Source organism: Perissodus microlepis, chromosome 11, assembly GCF_051167445.1.
Source record: "Perissodus microlepis isolate ML-2025 ecotype Zambia chromosome 11, ASM5116744v1, whole genome shotgun sequence".
NCBI lineage: Eukaryota > Metazoa > Chordata > Actinopteri > Cichliformes > Cichlidae > Perissodus > Perissodus microlepis.
Window position 1 is genome coordinate 23,878,636 of NC_140471.1, and position 17,977 is coordinate 23,896,612.

Here is a 17,977-nt window from a genome sequence, read left to right on the forward strand (position 1 = left end):
AGGTTTGGCGTTTGATTACTATGATGGCGGGAAGGAACCAGTGAGTTATTGCTCTGTCTTGCTTTAGCTTAGAGGCTTTCTTAACATTTATCTTTGTTAGACCATGTAACAGTCATTTCTGTATTGTGTTTTTTGTGGGGGAGGGTTTAATCTCTGCATCAGCAGAGTCACGTCTCTAAGTTCGTTTTTTTTTTTTGTTTTGTTTTGTTTACACGAGCAGGGCTGTTTGCGTAAAAAGTTAATTATAGAAAATATTTAGAGTCATGTGAAAAAGACTTTTCATTGTATGCTGTGCAGTCCTGTGGAAAAAGTACACCCCGTGATTCAGCAGCTTGTGGAACCACCTGTGGCAAAAATAATTTGAAATGATTGGTTTCTGTGTAACTTTATCAGTCTCTCACATCGCTGTGGAGGAGCTTTTTGCTGCGCTCTCTTTTCGCAACATTATTATAGTTCATTGAGGTTTGCATGCATTTGTTTATGCTTCTGTAAAGTCCCACCACAGCATTTCACCACCACCACCCTAGCACGCGGTTGAGATCTGGACTTTGGGCCATTGCAACACCTTGATTTTTTTCTTTTTCAGTGTAGATTTGCTTTGCTTGGAAACATCGTCCTTGGGCTTCAGCCAAGCTTTAGCTGTCAGACACATGGCCTCACATTTGACTCTTTTAAAAAAAAAAAAAAAAAAAAAAAAATCGGAAAAACACAGACGAGTTCATGGCCGACTCAGGGACTTAAAAGTGCCCACGTCACGTGGCTGCAAAAAAGCCCAAATCGTTACACCTCCATTACTGTGTTTAGTAGCTGGCATGAGGCTGATGCTCTGCTTGTTTTACCTGTGCGTTATTCCTAAGGTCTTGTGGTTTGTTCAGCTCTGACTTTGCAAGCCTAACCTGTGCCATCATGTTCTTTTTAGAGAGGAGGCTTTCTCCTGGCTTTCTCTTTCCAGATAAGCCGTACTTGTTCAGTCTCTTCATAACGTAGTGATACGATCTTTACGTTTAAGTTTCCCTGAGCATCTCACAGTCTGACTTTGGGGTGAATTTAGTGAGCTGTCCACCTCTGGGAAGAATATCGAATTGTGTTAAAACACCTGAATTCTCCAGAATACCAGCCTACCCAAAGTCTCACTTACTGATGGTCTGTTAAATAAAGTACATTTGATTATCACCATGTGGCAGCTACTTGCCCTCTTAATTCACTTACAAGCCGTAAGGGTGTATTTAGTTTTTTCACATGACTATTTTTTTCAATCAGTTAAATAATTGTAGTAAAATATGAAGTAATCAGAAATGCCTTTTGGTGCCTACAGGTTTCATACAGATGTGTAGGGAAGTAACCAAAGTAGACGGCAAACAATACGCCAGTGTTACAGTTTCCACGAGGGATATAGAGTTTATGATCAGAGGCGGAGCTGCATGCCTCTTCATGCCATTTTTATGACACTACGCTACAGTGCGCTCATGTGCTTTAGGCTTAATCCAGTGGGACTTGAGGCATAATGGGTACCAAGTGCCCAGTGTCCTCAGCGACATGAGGACTAATTGCAAAACAAACAATTGTTGCAATTGTAAGAAGTTGGTATATAGTAGTAGGACTGCCTCAGGCGCTGCAAAGCATTGGGCAGTTGGAAGCAGATATTCCTGTTACACTACTAAAACAACGTGAAACTAAAGGACTGAAAGCAGGTCTACCAGCAGCTCAAAGCGACATAATAAGAAATCTTTATAGTGGGGAGGATCTGCGCTGATCTTCTTCTCAGCCTTCTCTGCTTTATGTCTCACTTAGCTCAGGCTCTCTGTTAGCTCTGTACTGTGATAGGCACTGTAGTGCTATCACTACAGTGGTTTTCTTCATGTTACTCCAGACTCATTAATGCGTCTCCCCATTTCCCTGACTTCACCTAACCAGTCCATTAATAATCACGTTACAACAATAGGTGTTACTGTTTCCTCATTCCTTCGCTTAGTTTGAATTCTCTCTTTTGCTGTTGGCACATCTATGATGGCTGTTAATTACCCACACTGCTCTCTCTTTCTAATCTGAGGATTTTTGCTTTTAACTCAGTTTTTTATCTCTTATCTGCATAGACGCCATTCATCGATGTCATTACTCAGTACTGCAGCTGAATGCTAAGGGTCATACACAAGTACACTGTTTACAGCCGTCAGCTGAATGTCAGTTAATGAGTATTTAGTGAAGCCCTATTTGTCTTTTATTCAATTTAATGTCTGCTAACCTGCCTTTATTCTGAGCCTTTTAATGTCCATTTTGTTTTTCCCTCTTGCTTACTTGCCACATCTTTAAATTCCAGTCCAAGCTGAGCGCAGAGCAGAAGGCGTCGGCTCTGCAGTCCGTGCCCTCGCTGCTCGAGGTGTGCGGCTTCTCCTACTTCTATGGCGGTTTCCTTGTGGGTCCCCAGTTTACACTGCGCAGCTACCAAAGACTTGTGGCGAGGGAGCTCACGGACTGCCCTGGAAAAGTTCCCAACAGGTTAAAGAAAAATGAACTGAACAATAATCCTTTATTAGATCTCTTTTAAAGGGGGAAAAGCAACTTCCCAGTATCAAAGCCCTTCAGTTAACATTATTAAAGTCTCTTTATCTCTCCTTATTTCTCTCAGTGTTGTACCAGCTATGAAGAGGTTTGCTCTTGGTTTCCTCTGCCTGGTGATATATGCGATATTTAGTCCTCATTATCCAGACAGCTACTATTTAACAGATGAGTATGAGGTGAGAACAGCAATAGCATTCCCAATAATCATGATATAAACAAAGAAAAGATTTCTTTTTTGTTTTTTAATGTCTTAATTGCAAAACAATTTGCTTTCCACAGGCGCAGCCATTCTGGTATCGCTGTGTGTTCATTCTCCTGTGGGGCAAAATCATTTTGTATAAATATGTCAGCTGTTGGGTTATAGCGGTAAGTAGACTCTTGATCTTGAGCAAGTACCTCATTGCAAACAACTAAAAGCTAATAAAGCCTCAATGTGAAACTGCACAAAGTGTCGGCAGTATTGCCAGTTTTGCATGCATTCATACATTTCTTTAAGGCACACCTCATTTAGCGTGAAGTCCCAGTTCATCAGGTTTGTGTGCTTCATGGTGTGATCTTACATGAGCCAGTAAAGTGCACGCTTTATGGTTACAGGAAGGTGTATGCATATTAACTGGACTGGGATACAATGGAGTAGTGGATGGTAAGCACCAGTGGAACGCGTGCGCCAATATGAAGGTGTGGCTCTTTGAGACCACGCCACTCTTTGGAGGAACCATTTCTTCTTTCAACATCAACACAAACGCCTGGGCTGCCAGGTCAGTGTGCAGTCTGAAATCTGAGACGTTCTCTAGCTGGTATGCAAAGCCATGCTATAAAAGTTAAATATTTGCTTGGATGATGACATGGAGAGGGAGGAATAACAGCCCAATCCAATATGCATACTTGCCAGTCTGTCAGTAAATAAATAAATAAATTACCAAAGCCTCTGCCTTTCTGCAGTTTAACAATAAAAGAATCCTCACACAGGTGGGTGAAGGCATGCTGGGAGGATTTTAAAACTTTGCAATTAAAGACAATTATTGACAGTTTTCGTGCTGAAGATTCATGCGTGAAATTCTTTGAAAGCGTGGCAGTTTTACGACAACCGCCGCAGTGCACAAAGCAATTTACTGAACATACAGTTTATTTCATGCTCTGTTTTAACAACATTAACCAACCCGCGCTTACTTTCTCTTTCTACTCCACAACACTCCTTCAGATGTAGAGTGGCAGTAGAAACTGGCTCAAATGGAAATTAAAGTGGCTGGGATGTAGAAATGCAACCTATAAAGTCAATTAGGACTTAAGGGGGTATTATATTGGAACTAGTTGATGGAGCGTTTTCAGGCATTTGGTAGATGTATCACAGGCTTGACATTTGCTGGGCTCATTGTGTAACCTATAAAGGAAGTCGTATTTTTAGCCTAAAATGCATTCTGAGTTACTCCTGGCGCACACATGAGAAGTTTTAATAATGAAAGGCTTCAGATGCACTGGTTAATGTGAGGCTGTGTTATGCTGATCTTTTTGAGGCGTGTGCAATTAAATTCATGAAAGATGCAAGAAGTCACAACCTTGGGGAAACGAAGGCGAAAGGTTCAGCGTTCTTCTACGCGTATAGAATATTTATACAGAAGGGTCGTCTGAACATATGTTAAGTGTTCAGATTCAGAAGTGCCACACTGCTAAGCAGAAAATGTCAGGCTTTAGATTTTAATTTAGAACAAATAAAGAAAAAAAACCTCCAGAAAAATCCTCAAAACAAAATGCTAATTGGAGTTTCAGTCCACTACTGTGGTTTGAATATATACACATGCAGCAAGGTCATGATGAAATGAACCCAGTCCGACCTGAAATGATTTGAAAACACACCGTGCATTATACTACAATCATTGGTGTCTTCATTGCGCCACACAGATCTGGGGTTTAGTCTTTGCGTTGTTTTTTTTCAAAGCCTACAATTGCTACAAGTGTATATCTGTCCCATAGACCGTATATGCGAGATGTACATGGCCACTGTGACATCACCTTTTGGTTTGTGGTTCACGAGTTCAAGTCTTAAAGATAACAATTTGCCCTTTGGTATCTTTAATGTTCTGCTGCCAGAGGTGACTGTATCTGGATCACATGGTGGATTCCTGTCTTAGCCAACAGTAGCAGGTTTAGCTAGTAAACTTTATGAGTGTCTGACACAGACTTATAGTAAGCTAGGAAAATGCTATAATTTCAGTGACTTTACAAGAAGTCTGTGCTTCAGTTAAGTGTTGCATTTCTTGGGTTTTTTTTTTTTCTTTGTGGGGGTTTGTGTGTGTTTTTAAGAACACACAGGAAAGCCTGTTGTTAGCTGTTAGCAGATGGCTAACAGCTACACCTGCTTGTGTCAGGACTTGTGCTTGTGTAATTACTCTTTTAAGACTGTTTCACCCTCTGTACGGGTGTCACAAAGGAAGAAGTAGCAAAAGAATTGACTGTTTGTTGTCACCGAACCTTCATGTGTTTGGATTTTTGTTCATTAAGGAAGTGTTGAGTTTTCAGCTTTGGTATCATTTTTGTCACTCCCAGTGGTGACCATCGTTCCTTCAGCTAACATCATTGTTGCCAACCTAGTTAGCTTTAGTAAAGTTTCAAAGACTTTTTAGATACTTCTTAGTTCAGCAGGCTGAAGGACCAGCTTATGCCATGGCAAGATGTCCGTTGTCGGTCGGTCAGTCTGTCAGTCAGTTGTTTGTCCACAGTTACTGCTCCTCTACAGCACTTAATCTAAACAATTAACTTTTGGAAACTGGGACCGTTGTCGAGGTCTTCACCAATAAACCAAACTCTCCTATAAGCTTATTTGTGTGGCCCTCCACAACAGTCCCAGTTTCTCGTGTGGCCCCTTGGGGAAATTAATTTTCCAACCCTAGGTCTTCACCCATATTGTGGTCAAGGTTGCATTTACAATAAACTGAACTGTGAATGATTGTGAACTGGATGGGCTGCTGCATCACTGATGTTCTGATTTCTTGTTTCTCTGTGCATCTACAGTCTATAGACATTACTGGCTGTCATGCAAGTTCTTGCTTATTTCACTGAGTGGCACATCACGGTCAACCTCCCAACCATCATTTTTACCACTTCTAGCTTTCTCTGAGTGACCTTTGGAAATGTCAGTCTATTCAAAATCACAGCATGGCCCTTATTTTAACATTAGATAGGGTCCTTAGTATAAAATCAGACACCTGTGTCCCTCCAGCTAGCCAAAGCTTTGAATATTCAGTTACTATTGGATCCAAACAGTATTGTGTCCTGGTATTCAGGATCACTCAGTTCGTGTTTGTGCGATTGACAGTGGGGAGGATGGATGCTGTTAATTATCTGAGAGGCGCTTTGAAGTGTACTGGTGCTTTTACACAGCACCACCTCATGTACCCCCTGGTCTGGTCCTGTTCCATTCAGCTAACACTGCAGCTTCTCACCTGTATGTAGTATAGAAGAAGAAACTCTGGTTTGAGGTTTGATTTTTAAGTTGTTATAATGTTACAGTCTGGGTCACAGTTAGTCCTTTTAGTACAGGACATAAAGTTGTTGGGTTTTAATATAACTCAGTTGCTATGCAACTGAGGTGAATGAGTGCTCGCCAGCGTGACAGCTGATGCATTAAGCATGTTTGGCAGCCTGGATTTCCGGTTAAAGAGATAATCTATAACTCTAACTTCTTTATAAAGAGACCAAATGAAAGACGCGCACAGTTTAAGGTTTTATTTAACCTGAAAATGTCACACTGACTAAATCTAAAAATCTCAGAAGGATCAAACTAAGCTCCATCAGTTTCTTTTCACACTTCTTATTCCAGGTGCTGGGTGGTGGAGCCCATCTCAGCTGTGATAGGTGGGGATACACCCCGGACACTATTATAAGAAATGGGTTGTCCCCTAAAGAGGTCAATCAAAGAAAACACCACTAAAAAATGATGTTTTGTTATTAAAACAGGAACTTGAATTTTAAAGAAAAAAGGGGGAGCTCAACCAGCAGTCATTATTAGGTACACCTCTACTCTACTACCATGGTGTGCTCCCCTTTTAGACTTTGGTATAGATTCAAGAGTGTGCTGGAAACATTCCTCAGAGATTTTTGGTCTATTTTGACATGATAGCATCATAGTTGCTGCAGAACCGGTACCGCTCTGTGGCCCAGAGTTTGGGAACTGCCATCATAGAGGCAAAATCCCAGTAGATCAGCAGGTGGTTTTATCCACCTGTATAGATCTATTTTAACCAGCACACCCTCAGACTCCTCTTTTGTCTAACGGGGAATGACTGGAGCAGCAGATATGTAACTCAATCAGTCATCTTTTGAAAATAAAGTGCTGTGTCATAAAATGAGTCAAAATGAATTAACTAAAGCGAGCGAAGTAGTTGGTAATGTGGTAGAAACCATAAACCTGTGTGTCCAATTTGTGGAAAGTGGATGAATATTCACAAATTGTTGTTTAATTTGTGGTTGTGGATACAGCCAGCTCATTTTATTATTATTTTTTTCCTCTTCCTTCTTCTTTACAAAGACATGTGTTCAAGCGGTTGAAGTTCCTGGGCAATAAGACTTTATCTCATGTGGCCACGCTCTTCTTTTTATCGATTTGGCACGGCCTTCACTCCGGGTACATCCTGTGCTTCTCCATGGAATTCTTCATCATCACCGTGGAGCGACAGGTCAGTTACAGGGTGCAGAGCTGGGACTGGGTAACTCGAGCTGCATGTTTTACTCAGAAAGTAGTGATTGTGCTCTGTATAAACGAAGAGTGTTGCATTTAATGTATATTGATTGCAACTGTGGCATTAGCTCTGTTATAAACTGAGTGGTGATGCTCTTATTGAATCTACAATAGTCTGCTACTATTGATTAAATGCACATTACTAATGAAAATAATTGTGACTTAAGGTTATAGATTCATTCTTCTATCTTGATGTGACCTGTGTGTGTGTTTGTGCGACAGGCCCAGGCACTAGTAAGGGACAGTCCTGTGCTGACAAAGCTGGCCAACAGTGCACTCTACCCACTCATCTATGTAGTCCAGCAGTTTATCCACTGGCTCTTCATGGGGTATCCTCTAGTGGCATTCTCCATCTTCAGTTATGACAAATGGCTCAAGGTAAATCCAGAAGTCACAGTTCTCTTGGTTCCTTCTTTCACTTCTCTTTGAAAGGAACCCCTGACCATTCACTTAGGGCAGCATTTCATGCATTTTAGCCGCACGCTGAACAGGAAGTTTCAACTATAAGATGTTGTTTTTCAAATAAAGTCTCTTTTTAAATACAATTTGGAATTTAATTGTGCTGAATAGGTGAAAATTCCCTGTAAAGGTATAGATGTGAACCCAACCCTACCTTCGGTCTTTCAATCCTACTTCAGTGGATTTGTGGTGCCACATTTGTGTCCATGGATCAGTGATTCTCAAACTCTTTTTATCAAGCCCTCAGTTAAGATAAGAATATTCTCCATTCACACCCACAGATATTTATGACAGAACCACAGTTTTATGAATCCTATCAATAAAAAAATAATAGCATATAAGTATAATGATCATAATAACACGAGTGAACTTTTGTTTCCTTTCCCTTAGGCACAAAAAATCATTTATTCAAATTAGTTCCACTCATTATTTTTCATATTTGTCCACCTGCAGTGATTCTGCATCCCACCTGTGGTGGCTGTGCTACGGGTGTTTGTATTTGGCTATGCAAAGTCAAGCTATCACATATAGATGTGCTCACATGCTGTCCTCAAAAAATAACAAACAAAAAACCCTCGATGGTAGAATGCTGATTTAGAGAGCATAGTTCTCCACAAAGGAAAGGGAGTGCCAAAAATGATCAAAGATCAGAAAAGCAGGATGAGCAGCTGCAGGGAGCGGTGTTCATTATCTGAAACATTGTTTCACTTCACTGTGTTTGTGCTGTTGTGGGTCCCTTAGCTTAGCTCCCGATCAGAGGACAGTAGTCTCAACAGACAGTCCATGTGTGTTTGACACTGCCCCCTGGTGACGGTACACAGCTACAACATTTAGATGAGCGTATTCAAAGTTCTGTGTAGTACTAAAGTTCAACCACATCAGTCCCTTAAAGCATGCCGTGTATAAACATGTGCAATATTATCTTTATTTTTTTTAATATTAAATGCTTAATACACACTTTGAGCCACAAAGGCTGCTATTTTTTAGTGTGCAGTGATCTTTGGATTTATGATATTAACTAGTTGCTGTATTTACAAAGCTGCTGTTTGTGACATACCGCTGTGCTGCCCCGATGGCGGAAAGCTTGACCACGTCTGTGTCTGTTTAATTTTTCTGCAGCGTTTCAGCAGCAGCCAATAACAAAACCTTAAGTACTGCACTGAAAGATCTTTTGTGAACTCGACCCCGGGAAGGTCATTTGTGAGGAACACAAACACAATTTTTGTTTGTGCCATTTCACATCTTTTGTTGTGCAACATACAAAGCTCCTCAGACTAGAGGAGAACCGGAGGCGTTTAAGTTTAAACTTGAAGGCTTATCGGGTGCTAAAAAAACTGCAGCTATTCATGATACAACGATTGCCACTTTTTCGGTGTGTTGTCACATTGTGTTACAGCAAAAAGTTTCGAAAGTTATTATTCTTGCCAGACAACCGTGTGTGTGTGTGTGTGTGGGTGTTTGTTGTGTTTTTTTTGGTGTTTTTTGGTTTCTTTGTCCCCCCTCCCAAGAGGCCTCCGTGTCAGAACTCCCGCTGCGTCGATGAAAAGAAAAGCCACTGAAAAGACTGATGGGATTGAATTTTCGTCTTTCTTTTCTGTACTGCCTTAAAGGAGATTTATAAGGAACAGTCAGCAACAAAGCACAAAAAAAGCATTTATTTAGGAAAGAGTGGCTAAGTGGGTTACACAGATGGTCTGAGAGCTGGAAAGCAGCCAGGCAGGTTTCAGCAGAGAGAAACTGAGTTGCACGTGCAGATTATGATTTGACTGTTCCGTCTTCTTTCTCTTTCCCCCCTCAGGTGTATTCTTCTGTTTATTTCTGTGGTCACCTATTCTTCCTAGTAGCATATTTAATAATGCCATACCTCCGTAAGGCGCTGGTGCCTAAAAACGAGGGGAGAGAGAAGAAGCAGGAATAAGACTTGATACTAGAACTTGGCGTGGTAAGCAAACTTGAACAGCTTTGCTAAGCAAATAAAGACATTTCAGTTGTGCGTGGATTGGTTTTTAACATGTCTGTTTCCTTCAGGTCCATCCATCGTTGAGACTGAATACTCACTTAAGGGAACTGCGACTTCCAAGGAGCAGAACGGAAAATATTTTAAGGCCTTTTAGTAATATATGTCCATGTTTGAAAAGAAAAAAATAAATAAATTTCTATATATTTTTGTGTTTCAGGCGGGGAGGGTGTTTTTATAAACATTTGGAGAGATGTTTACAGGAAATTACCATTGTGCCACAGGGGTTTAATTGTGAGCCAGTCAGGAGCAATTTCCTGTTTTTTGTCTTTTCTTTTTTAAAATTTCACCACGTGGGACTCGTTTGCTGTCGACACAGAACTGCACACGCTCACAAGTCATGGGTTCAGAGTCTGTTTTTGGCTCTTTTTTGTTTGTTTGTTTAAATGCGTTGTTCTTTATTTCACGTCCACATTGAGCAGGAAGTGTGAGCACACATGTGGCACTTTCTGATGTTGTGCTACGACATGTATAAGAAGATGGATGGTAATCATCATCAGGGCTTCTTCTTCCTAAATGGCTGCCAGTGGTTATACAAGCACTCTAAATCACACACTGTACACTAACACCCAACTCTAAATGGCCTTGTATTAATGAATGTTTTTACAGTACATTTGTTCTGGATTTAATTTGATTTGTTATTGGGGGCGGGGGTAAAAAATTGAATTTTATAAAGTTAACATGTTTTCTGAAAATGAACCTTTTTGTAGCTTTGGATAAGATTTAATGAAACGATTTGCATTGTTCTCCAGCCTTTCCTCAATGATGGTTTTCTTCTCGCCACATCTCCTCTTCTCCCTCTGTTCTGTTTACGCCAATCTGTCTTTCTGTCTGCCTCGATTCAAGCCCCTCGACTCTGAAAATGCACAGTTGTGAAAGTGAACAGCCCTACAGTCACTACAGTTAATTGTTTTGCTTCTTTTGGTGTTCTGATTTTATATGAAAAGGGGGAGAAACAGGCTTTTTTTTAAGAGGGGGGGGGTGTAATTTTCTTTTTTTGAACTGGAAGCAAACAAAATGGTGTTTGGGGGGCGGGGAGGGGACAGTCCTGGCTACTAAGCCTCCTTTATTCTGAGGGGTGGGGGGGCTGTTATGTCTGATCCATGCATTGCTGGAGAAAGGCCTCTGCCTCTGAGGCCGGTGCACACGCACACCCATGGAGAGGACGAACCTCGCTGTAACGACAGCCCAGATTTTTGGTAATATTTATACATGACACAGTGATTATTAATTGATGTGAACTGCTATTCCAAGAGACTTCTTCTTCATGCCTTACTCCTAAAAGATGTAGAAAGGAACAAAAAAAATGTATGTGGCAAAGGAGATGGGGAGGGTGATTTTTGTTTTTTTTGTAATGTTAAATAAAATGCTGCTTTCAACCTCTGGCTGTAGTTCATATGTTCGTGCTTTCATGTGCCTTACAGGGGCAAAAGGGGGGGTGACATGACGTCATTTTGCAGTGTGGACATGGGAGGTTTGTGTGGCAAAAACTAATGATCCGAAAATAAATCTTAACAGAAAAAAAAACTATGGGGCAGCTCGTGTGTTACTCATCTAACCATGATGCTACTGCTGGAGTTTATTTTTATTTGTTTGGAGGGGGGGATAAACGTGATGAGATGGATTGCTGTGTTGAGGTCTGAGTCACTCTCAATGTGCGTTCAACAGCAAAAAACAGCCAGAGCAGCAGTCTGGTACGGAGCTGGTGGGGGCCGGAGAGAGAGAGATGGAGAGGGAGAAGGACGCAGTGTGGGCGGGTTAAGAAACGCCGAGAGGGAGGGGACGTCAGCGTAATATTCCTACCGTCTTTTTTTTTGGTCCCGTTCCTCCTCCGTAGAGCCGAAAAGAAAAAAAAAAAACAAGGGCATCCATCGGTGTCTTCATCCTCCTCGCATCTCATCACACAGCCTGGGAGATAAACCCTCCTGTCCGGGTCTTGGGTTGTTGAGAACATCCGCCTGTGTGCGTCTCCACCTGGAGGACTGGGTCGTTTGCAGCCTGCGGGGGGATTGCCGTGCTGTGCCGAGCGGCAGGGGCGTGAGAGGCGGATGCTGCGAGCGTAGAGGCAGGGTACCAACCAGGAGCATCACCGCACTCAGCACGGTAATGTCAGACCTGCAAGTTTCTGCTCAAGCAGACCTTCATTTCTGCGACATTCAGCCTGCTCGGGCTCCCGATGCGATGTCTGAACACGGCTATCGGCAGCCATGTACCCGGAGCTGTGTGGTAATGTGTGTCAGTGCAGGCAGGCTGTGATATAAATCGGCTGCAAATTGTCGCATAGTCGCATGTTTCTGCTCCTGAATGTGTGTGTTTGTGTGTCTAGCCTTGAACAACCTGTGACCAGATGGACTCTTCTGTGATATATTTCCTCCTTCTTTTTTTTTTTTTTGGTTTAATCTGTGCTGTCCTGTAGCTTTTCGAGGACTGCAGCAGTGAAGGTGAAAACATAATAGAGGTTTCTTATATCAGGTTAGGTTAGGGGGGGAAATGCAGCTGCAGCCACATCTGAAGAATGAGTCCTTGAGGGGTTTTCAGCTCCAACAATCCACAATGAAAACCTGGGAAAACACCCACACTGCCACACACACACACACACACGCCACCTTTTCTCCTGACACACACTCCTGAGCAGGTATGCATGTGATCCACAGGCAATCCTGGGCTCTCGAGCTGAAACCACGCCACTCTCGTGATGGTGAACAGCTTCTCAATCGTTCATGTTCCTCCTTGTGTAGCCTCTTTTTTTTTTTTTTTTTGCTGTGTAGGTCTTACATACGTGACTCTTGCACAGTGATGTTTTTGCACACACACAGGCAGCACCAGCTGATAGGCCTGATCTGTCTCTCTGTCTTGTTACTGTTCCTGTCTCCTCTCACTGTTGATCAGTTGTTGATGCATGTACTGTATTCCTCCCCCTCTCTCCTCACCCCCACCCTGTTGCCCCTCTCCCCCCTCCTTTTTTTCCCTTTGCTCCCTCAGATGGACAGAATGAATTTTCTCTCCTTCCTCCTCCTTTGCTTGACTTCGGTTGCCATTGGCAACAAAGGTCAGTTCCTCATCCTTTTGACTGTTAATTGTGAAGTATTGAGATGATGGTTTTGAGGCAGGACCGTGGCTGTTTTGGCCCGAACTGTTCCTTTATTTACAGCTTCGACGCCTCGCTCGTTCAGCAGCACGTCTGAGCCCTCATACATGTTCATGACCCGGTGTGTCTGTGTCGCCTGTGGTGTGACTCTGAGAAAATTATAAATCTGTTCCCCCGTCTATAGCAGATTTATCATTCTGGAGAAGCATGACTCTGCTTCAGCATCATTGTTCCTGTGATTATCGTGTTGAAGGAAAGGCGGATGAAACGGGCGGCGTGGAGGGAGAATGTCAGAGGAGAAGAGGGTAGAGGAGCGGAGACGCAGGGAAGACGAGGAGATTGAAGGAGATGGAGTGTCAGAGAGATGGGGAGGTGGGGGTGGGAGGGGGGTGTTAGGAGAGAAAGAGGAGAAGGAGCTGTGACAGGAGAGGACGTGCCGAAAAGATCCATGCTGATAAGCGGGGGTGGGGGGTGTAGAGAGGTGGTACGTGAGATCAGGTGACACGAGGGAAAAGAGAAGAGGAAAAGTGTGAGATACTGGGCTATTTCTGTGTGTGGGTGAGGAGGGGTGGGTAAATGTTGTGGAGCGATAGAGTGACAGAGAGGGGAGGAGTGCCAGGGGACACAGAGAAGGAAGAGAGATGGAGTGAGCTGCCTCTCAATCTGTAATCCGGGATGTAATCCACAGGCCTGATGCTCAGATTAATGCTATAGCAGGGCAGGGCAGGGGAGGGAGGGGGGATCAGCAGAGGGGACAGAGGGCAGGAGATAAATGACCAAAAAAGAGACACACACCAGAGGACCATGGAAACAGAGGAGGAGGAGAGGATGAATGTCTTTGATTAGGGCTGGGTATTAAACCTCAGTATGTGTTTGGTGCCAGCTAAAATTGGTTTGAACCAGTTGGTGTTACAAACTGTCTGGCACGCTCACATTTGTGCTCCTTACTTCTTTTTTGCTCAGTAATTTTTCTTTTATGTCATATTAAATAATGAAAGCATGCATATATAATTTGGACATGTAAAAATGTAAAAATAAATAAATTAAAAAAAAACTTCTATTAAAGTATATGTAGCTATCGCTGCAATTAATAATACTTTCATTGTCACATAATCTGCCTAATTTCTTGATTAATTTCTTGATATGTGGATTAATTATTAATAGATGAATAGTCTGTTTTTAGTCACATCTTTGCATGCAGTTTCATTAAAGCACAACAAAACCTCATAAGCCAATTCAGTTTTAACAGAAAGCCCATTATAGCTGGTGAGTCCGAGCTCATTTTCAGATACAGCAACGGAGCGTGACGGGCTTAAATGAAAAATACATTACGGCGTGCTTTTTTAAAAAGTGTAATTGCAAGTAAAATGGAAATACCTCCTCGAATGTTCTTAAGCTAGTTCGACAATAAAAAGCGTCTTGTGTTTGTGCTAAAACTGACATTAGAATCAGAAAACTTTCACACGACACCCCGTCGCCATCTCTGAAGGGAGAGCGGTGCAATCAGATTCAGAACCAGGAGCATTTTTCCTCTGTTCCCTCTCCTCTCTCAGACGAGACAGCAAAATTAGTTCCAGTCAGACTTTATGGAGAAAACTCACTGTGAAGACAACAAAGTGATTGCCAAACAAAAGTCCTGTGCCTGTGTCTGATTTCAGACTCTGTGTTAAGAGATTGAGGACAACAGAGGGAGGGCACTCCGGCTTTTGTTTTTGCTCTTTGCTGGAGTGTAAAATCGTCATCCTTCTGGCTCATTAACTAGCCCTTTGATCACTCAGCACAGAACATTCAGCACCAGGATGAATAATTAATTTGCAATTAAAGGTTAAATTCAGAGTAAACCTGAGGCATTTGATTCTGACTCTGTTTTTTTTTTTTTTTGGGAGGTGCCTGTGGCAGGTCAGTTTAGGTGATTGATATGAGAAGTATATTTCTGTGTGTGTGTGATAGGGAGAAATCTGACTGGCTTTAATTACACTGTCAGACAGGAAGGTGTGCAGAGTGGTGCTTGACATGAACAAGGGCAGGTGGTCCATGATGGAGAAGAAAAAAGGGGGTTGGGGGGCGAACTGTGAGATTGTGAACGTGCTCAGACTGTCTCACATCCATCGTGTATTTTTCCCACTCGTGCACACTCTCACCGTGTCCTCACCCATATTGAAGAGTTAAAAATAGATGCATTGGTTCCTTCTAATTGCTCCATTTAACCCAAAACCTCCTCTCTGTGCCGTTTAGCCAATAAGCACAAGCCATGGATCGAGACAGAGTACCAGGGGATTGTCATGGAGAACGACAACACCGTGCTGCTCAATCCCCCTCTCTTTGCCCTCGACAAAGATGCTCCACTTCACTACGCTGGTAACACCAACTGCAATAAGAAGCATGGAAGAGCATAAAGTTGATGCGAACATTTTTGATGTGAAGCCTGCGGTAAAATAGGTCAGATCATCTGCTCGAGTAGCCGGACCGAAATCATCTCACTGGGTCAAATTGGAAATGATGTGACTTTAATTTTATGAACAGATTGATGCTGCAGCTCTGAGGCTAGTTTGAGGTTTATTTATGTCAGTTTACGTACTTGAACTTTTACTAGTAAACACGAGTGCTCATTTTTCACTTCGAGATGTCAGACTGCTGCCATTTCCAGCCATATTTCCCAACAGACGGTCCCTATATTAAAAGCAATGTATTCAGTCACAGAGTCCACTATTTTTAGACCATCATAGTGTAATTCAACCCTTTGTTGCAGAAGCAGTCAGTGGCGCTCTGCCTCTGCAGCCTGATGAAATGAGGTTATCGTGTTTGCACTTGCAGACCTGGAAATAACTATGTTCAGTCAAATTATAAAAGATCAACTTAAATTACTCAGGGGCACCCTGAAATTTATTGGACCCGTGTCAAGAATGAAGAGGAAATTAGCTGTTTGCGCACGAACCTTCGACTTATGTCAGCCAGGGAAGATCCGCTTCATTTTGAGTCGCAGCTGCAATCTGTTTCATTCTATTCTGAGCATGACTCCCAGCGTGAGATAAAGTGCCACTTAAAGCAATATCTAGATAGTTATCGGCACATTTCTGGTGTAAGGATGATGTGACCTACAATCTGCTGAATATTGCAATAAATTGTCACAGTTGGTTCAATAATGTAGCACTGTGGGACATTTCCCTTCCCACTGTGGATCACGTGTGATCTGTTTGTCCTAATTTATACAGTATAACTTATTTAAACTTGACAGTGGGTTGATTAAATTGAATTTTTGCTGCTGAAAACATTAAAATAACTGTTTGATTGAAGGAGATGTGCACAGTTTTTAGCAGAGATTCAAAGCTGGGAAGATACATTTGAACAGTGAAGCTTTTTTTGGAGAACAGAGACGCCACGATCGCCTTCATTTTTAGTCTAGACCGGACCAGGGGATTTGCAGCAGAGCTGTGCTGCAGGATCTCAGGTGTACTGTGGAGGAATATAGTTCACAAACACTTAGAAACGGATGATGGAGTCACAGCGTGGAGTGCTTTAAAGATAACGAGTAAAGCTTAACCAATCAATGCTCATCAATCAAAGCTAAGCCAATGCAAAGCTGCTCTGTTTAGTTATGTAACCTCGCATTAGTGTAGAGTTCCCAATTCAGACAATGCTTTTTTCTTTATAATAAAGACTGCAGTATAATTTCATTGATTCTACTATCTGTCACCGCCCCCCTTTCCCTCACCCAGGTGAAATTTGTGGCTTCCGGGTCCATAATGGCCCCTCGGGATCCGGTTCGGTCCAGTTTGAAGCTGTGGTCCTAGACCGCTCCACCGGTGAGGGTCTGGTTCGGTCCAAGGAGCCGCTGGACTGTGAGAGCCAGCGGGAGCACAGCTTCACCATCCAGGCCTACGACTGCGGAGAGGGACCTGATGGAGTCAACAGCAAGAAATCCCACAAGTTAGACCCCCACCCCCCCTAATTTAGACAGATTTTTAATCCTTTCAGCAATAATCAAAGTCAGTGTTTGAGGCTCTTCTAGCTATGCATTGTAAAAACTGTGCATCCAGTACTGCTTTCTGTTGTTCCAGTAATCTCCCTACTTGTGTTTGTCTTCCCGCTCCTGCTTCCCTCAGGGCCACCGTGCACGTTCGTGTAAACGACGTCAACGAGTTCTCCCCTGTGTTTGTTGAGCGCCGCTACGAGGCCTCGGTCCCAGAAGGGCGTCTGTTTGACCGAATCGTACGCGTGGAGGCTCTGGATGCCGACTGCTCCCCGCAGTACAGCCAGATTTGCTTCTATGACATCATCACTCCCAATGTGCCCTTTGCTATTGACAACGACGGTGAGATGAATCTCATTTTGCAAATTAGAGCCTCATAGACTAATCCATATTTCCCCTTTGATTCCAAGAAAAATACAATATGCCCGCCAGTCACCATATTATTTCCTTATTTTCTCTCTTTCTTGGGTGGCTGTGGTTTCAAATAGAATAACAAAATTCAATATTTGGATCAGTATTAAGCTGCTAAACTCCGGATGTCCTCAATACATGAAGAACATACACACCAGACGCTGCTGCATAGCGACAGAGTGAAAAGATTTGCAGGCACTTATGATTCTTCTCCTCTCAGGTAGAAACCAAAAGATGTTAAAATAGACTTTGTGTGGGCGGACGATTGTTCTGTCTCTGCATCAACATCGCAACAGCTGTTCGGCTTAAAGGGGGCTTATTGTGCAAAATCCACCTATTTATTTAATTGTATTTTTGAGTATATTTAGGTTTGTATAACCCTAAAACTGTGAAGAAAGACCGCTTGCTTGCTTCTTTTCTTTCTGCAGAGATCAGGAACTGAGCCTCAAAATTTACTGCCCTGTTTGATATCAAAAAGAGATAAGCACAGTCCTCAGCAGTCAAAAGACCTTTCGCCTTAAATTATGAATAAGCGCAACTATTATTCCCTCGCTCAAGCAACTTTTCCTAACTCCAACGTGTAATGTACTCCAGACACCTGAGGACTCAGTGTCCCAGTGGATTACATATGTTTTGATGACAAAATCCTCAGAGGTGATCCCGTACAAGAGTGATTCAGTAATTACAGGTACTCTTTATATCAACTATTTTTGCCTAATTATCAAGTTGTTTCCACAA

The 17,977-nt window shown here is 42.5% G+C and overlaps 2 protein-coding genes across 6 annotated transcripts in view; both read left to right on the plus strand.

Annotated features, from left to right (window-relative positions):
• The window catches only part of lpcat3 (lysophosphatidylcholine acyltransferase 3), a 36,510-nt gene extending 25,361 nt beyond the window's left edge, over positions 1-11,149 (plus strand). For all 4 annotated transcript variants that reach the window (XM_084943435.1, XM_084943436.1, XM_084943433.1 and 1 more), the window contains 9 exons: positions 3-40; positions 2,318-2,496; positions 2,627-2,735; positions 2,839-2,925; positions 3,154-3,317; positions 7,085-7,232; positions 7,517-7,672; positions 9,552-9,695; positions 9,782-11,149. In XM_084943435.1, coding sequence (XP_084799561.1) covers positions 3-40; positions 2,318-2,496; positions 2,627-2,735; positions 2,839-2,925; positions 3,154-3,317; positions 7,085-7,232; positions 7,517-7,672; positions 9,552-9,671 — 1,001 coding nt within the window. In that variant the 3' untranslated portion in view covers positions 9,672-9,695; positions 9,782-11,149. The remainder of the gene's footprint in view (positions 1-2; positions 41-2,317; positions 2,497-2,626; positions 2,736-2,838; positions 2,926-3,153; positions 3,318-7,084; positions 7,233-7,516; positions 7,673-9,551; positions 9,696-9,781) is intronic.
• A 322-nt stretch (positions 11,150-11,471) lies between these two features.
• The window catches only part of clstn3 (calsyntenin 3), a 30,883-nt gene continuing 24,377 nt past the window's right edge, over positions 11,472-17,977 (plus strand). For both annotated transcript variants that reach the window (XM_084943430.1, XM_084943432.1), the window contains exons 1-5: positions 11,472-11,873; positions 12,753-12,819; positions 15,094-15,216; positions 16,575-16,785; positions 16,962-17,170. In XM_084943430.1, the coding sequence (XP_084799556.1) occupies positions 12,753-12,819; positions 15,094-15,216; positions 16,575-16,785; positions 16,962-17,170 (610 nt within the window). In that variant the 5' untranslated portion in view covers positions 11,472-11,873. The remainder of the gene's footprint in view (positions 11,874-12,752; positions 12,820-15,093; positions 15,217-16,574; positions 16,786-16,961; positions 17,171-17,977) is intronic.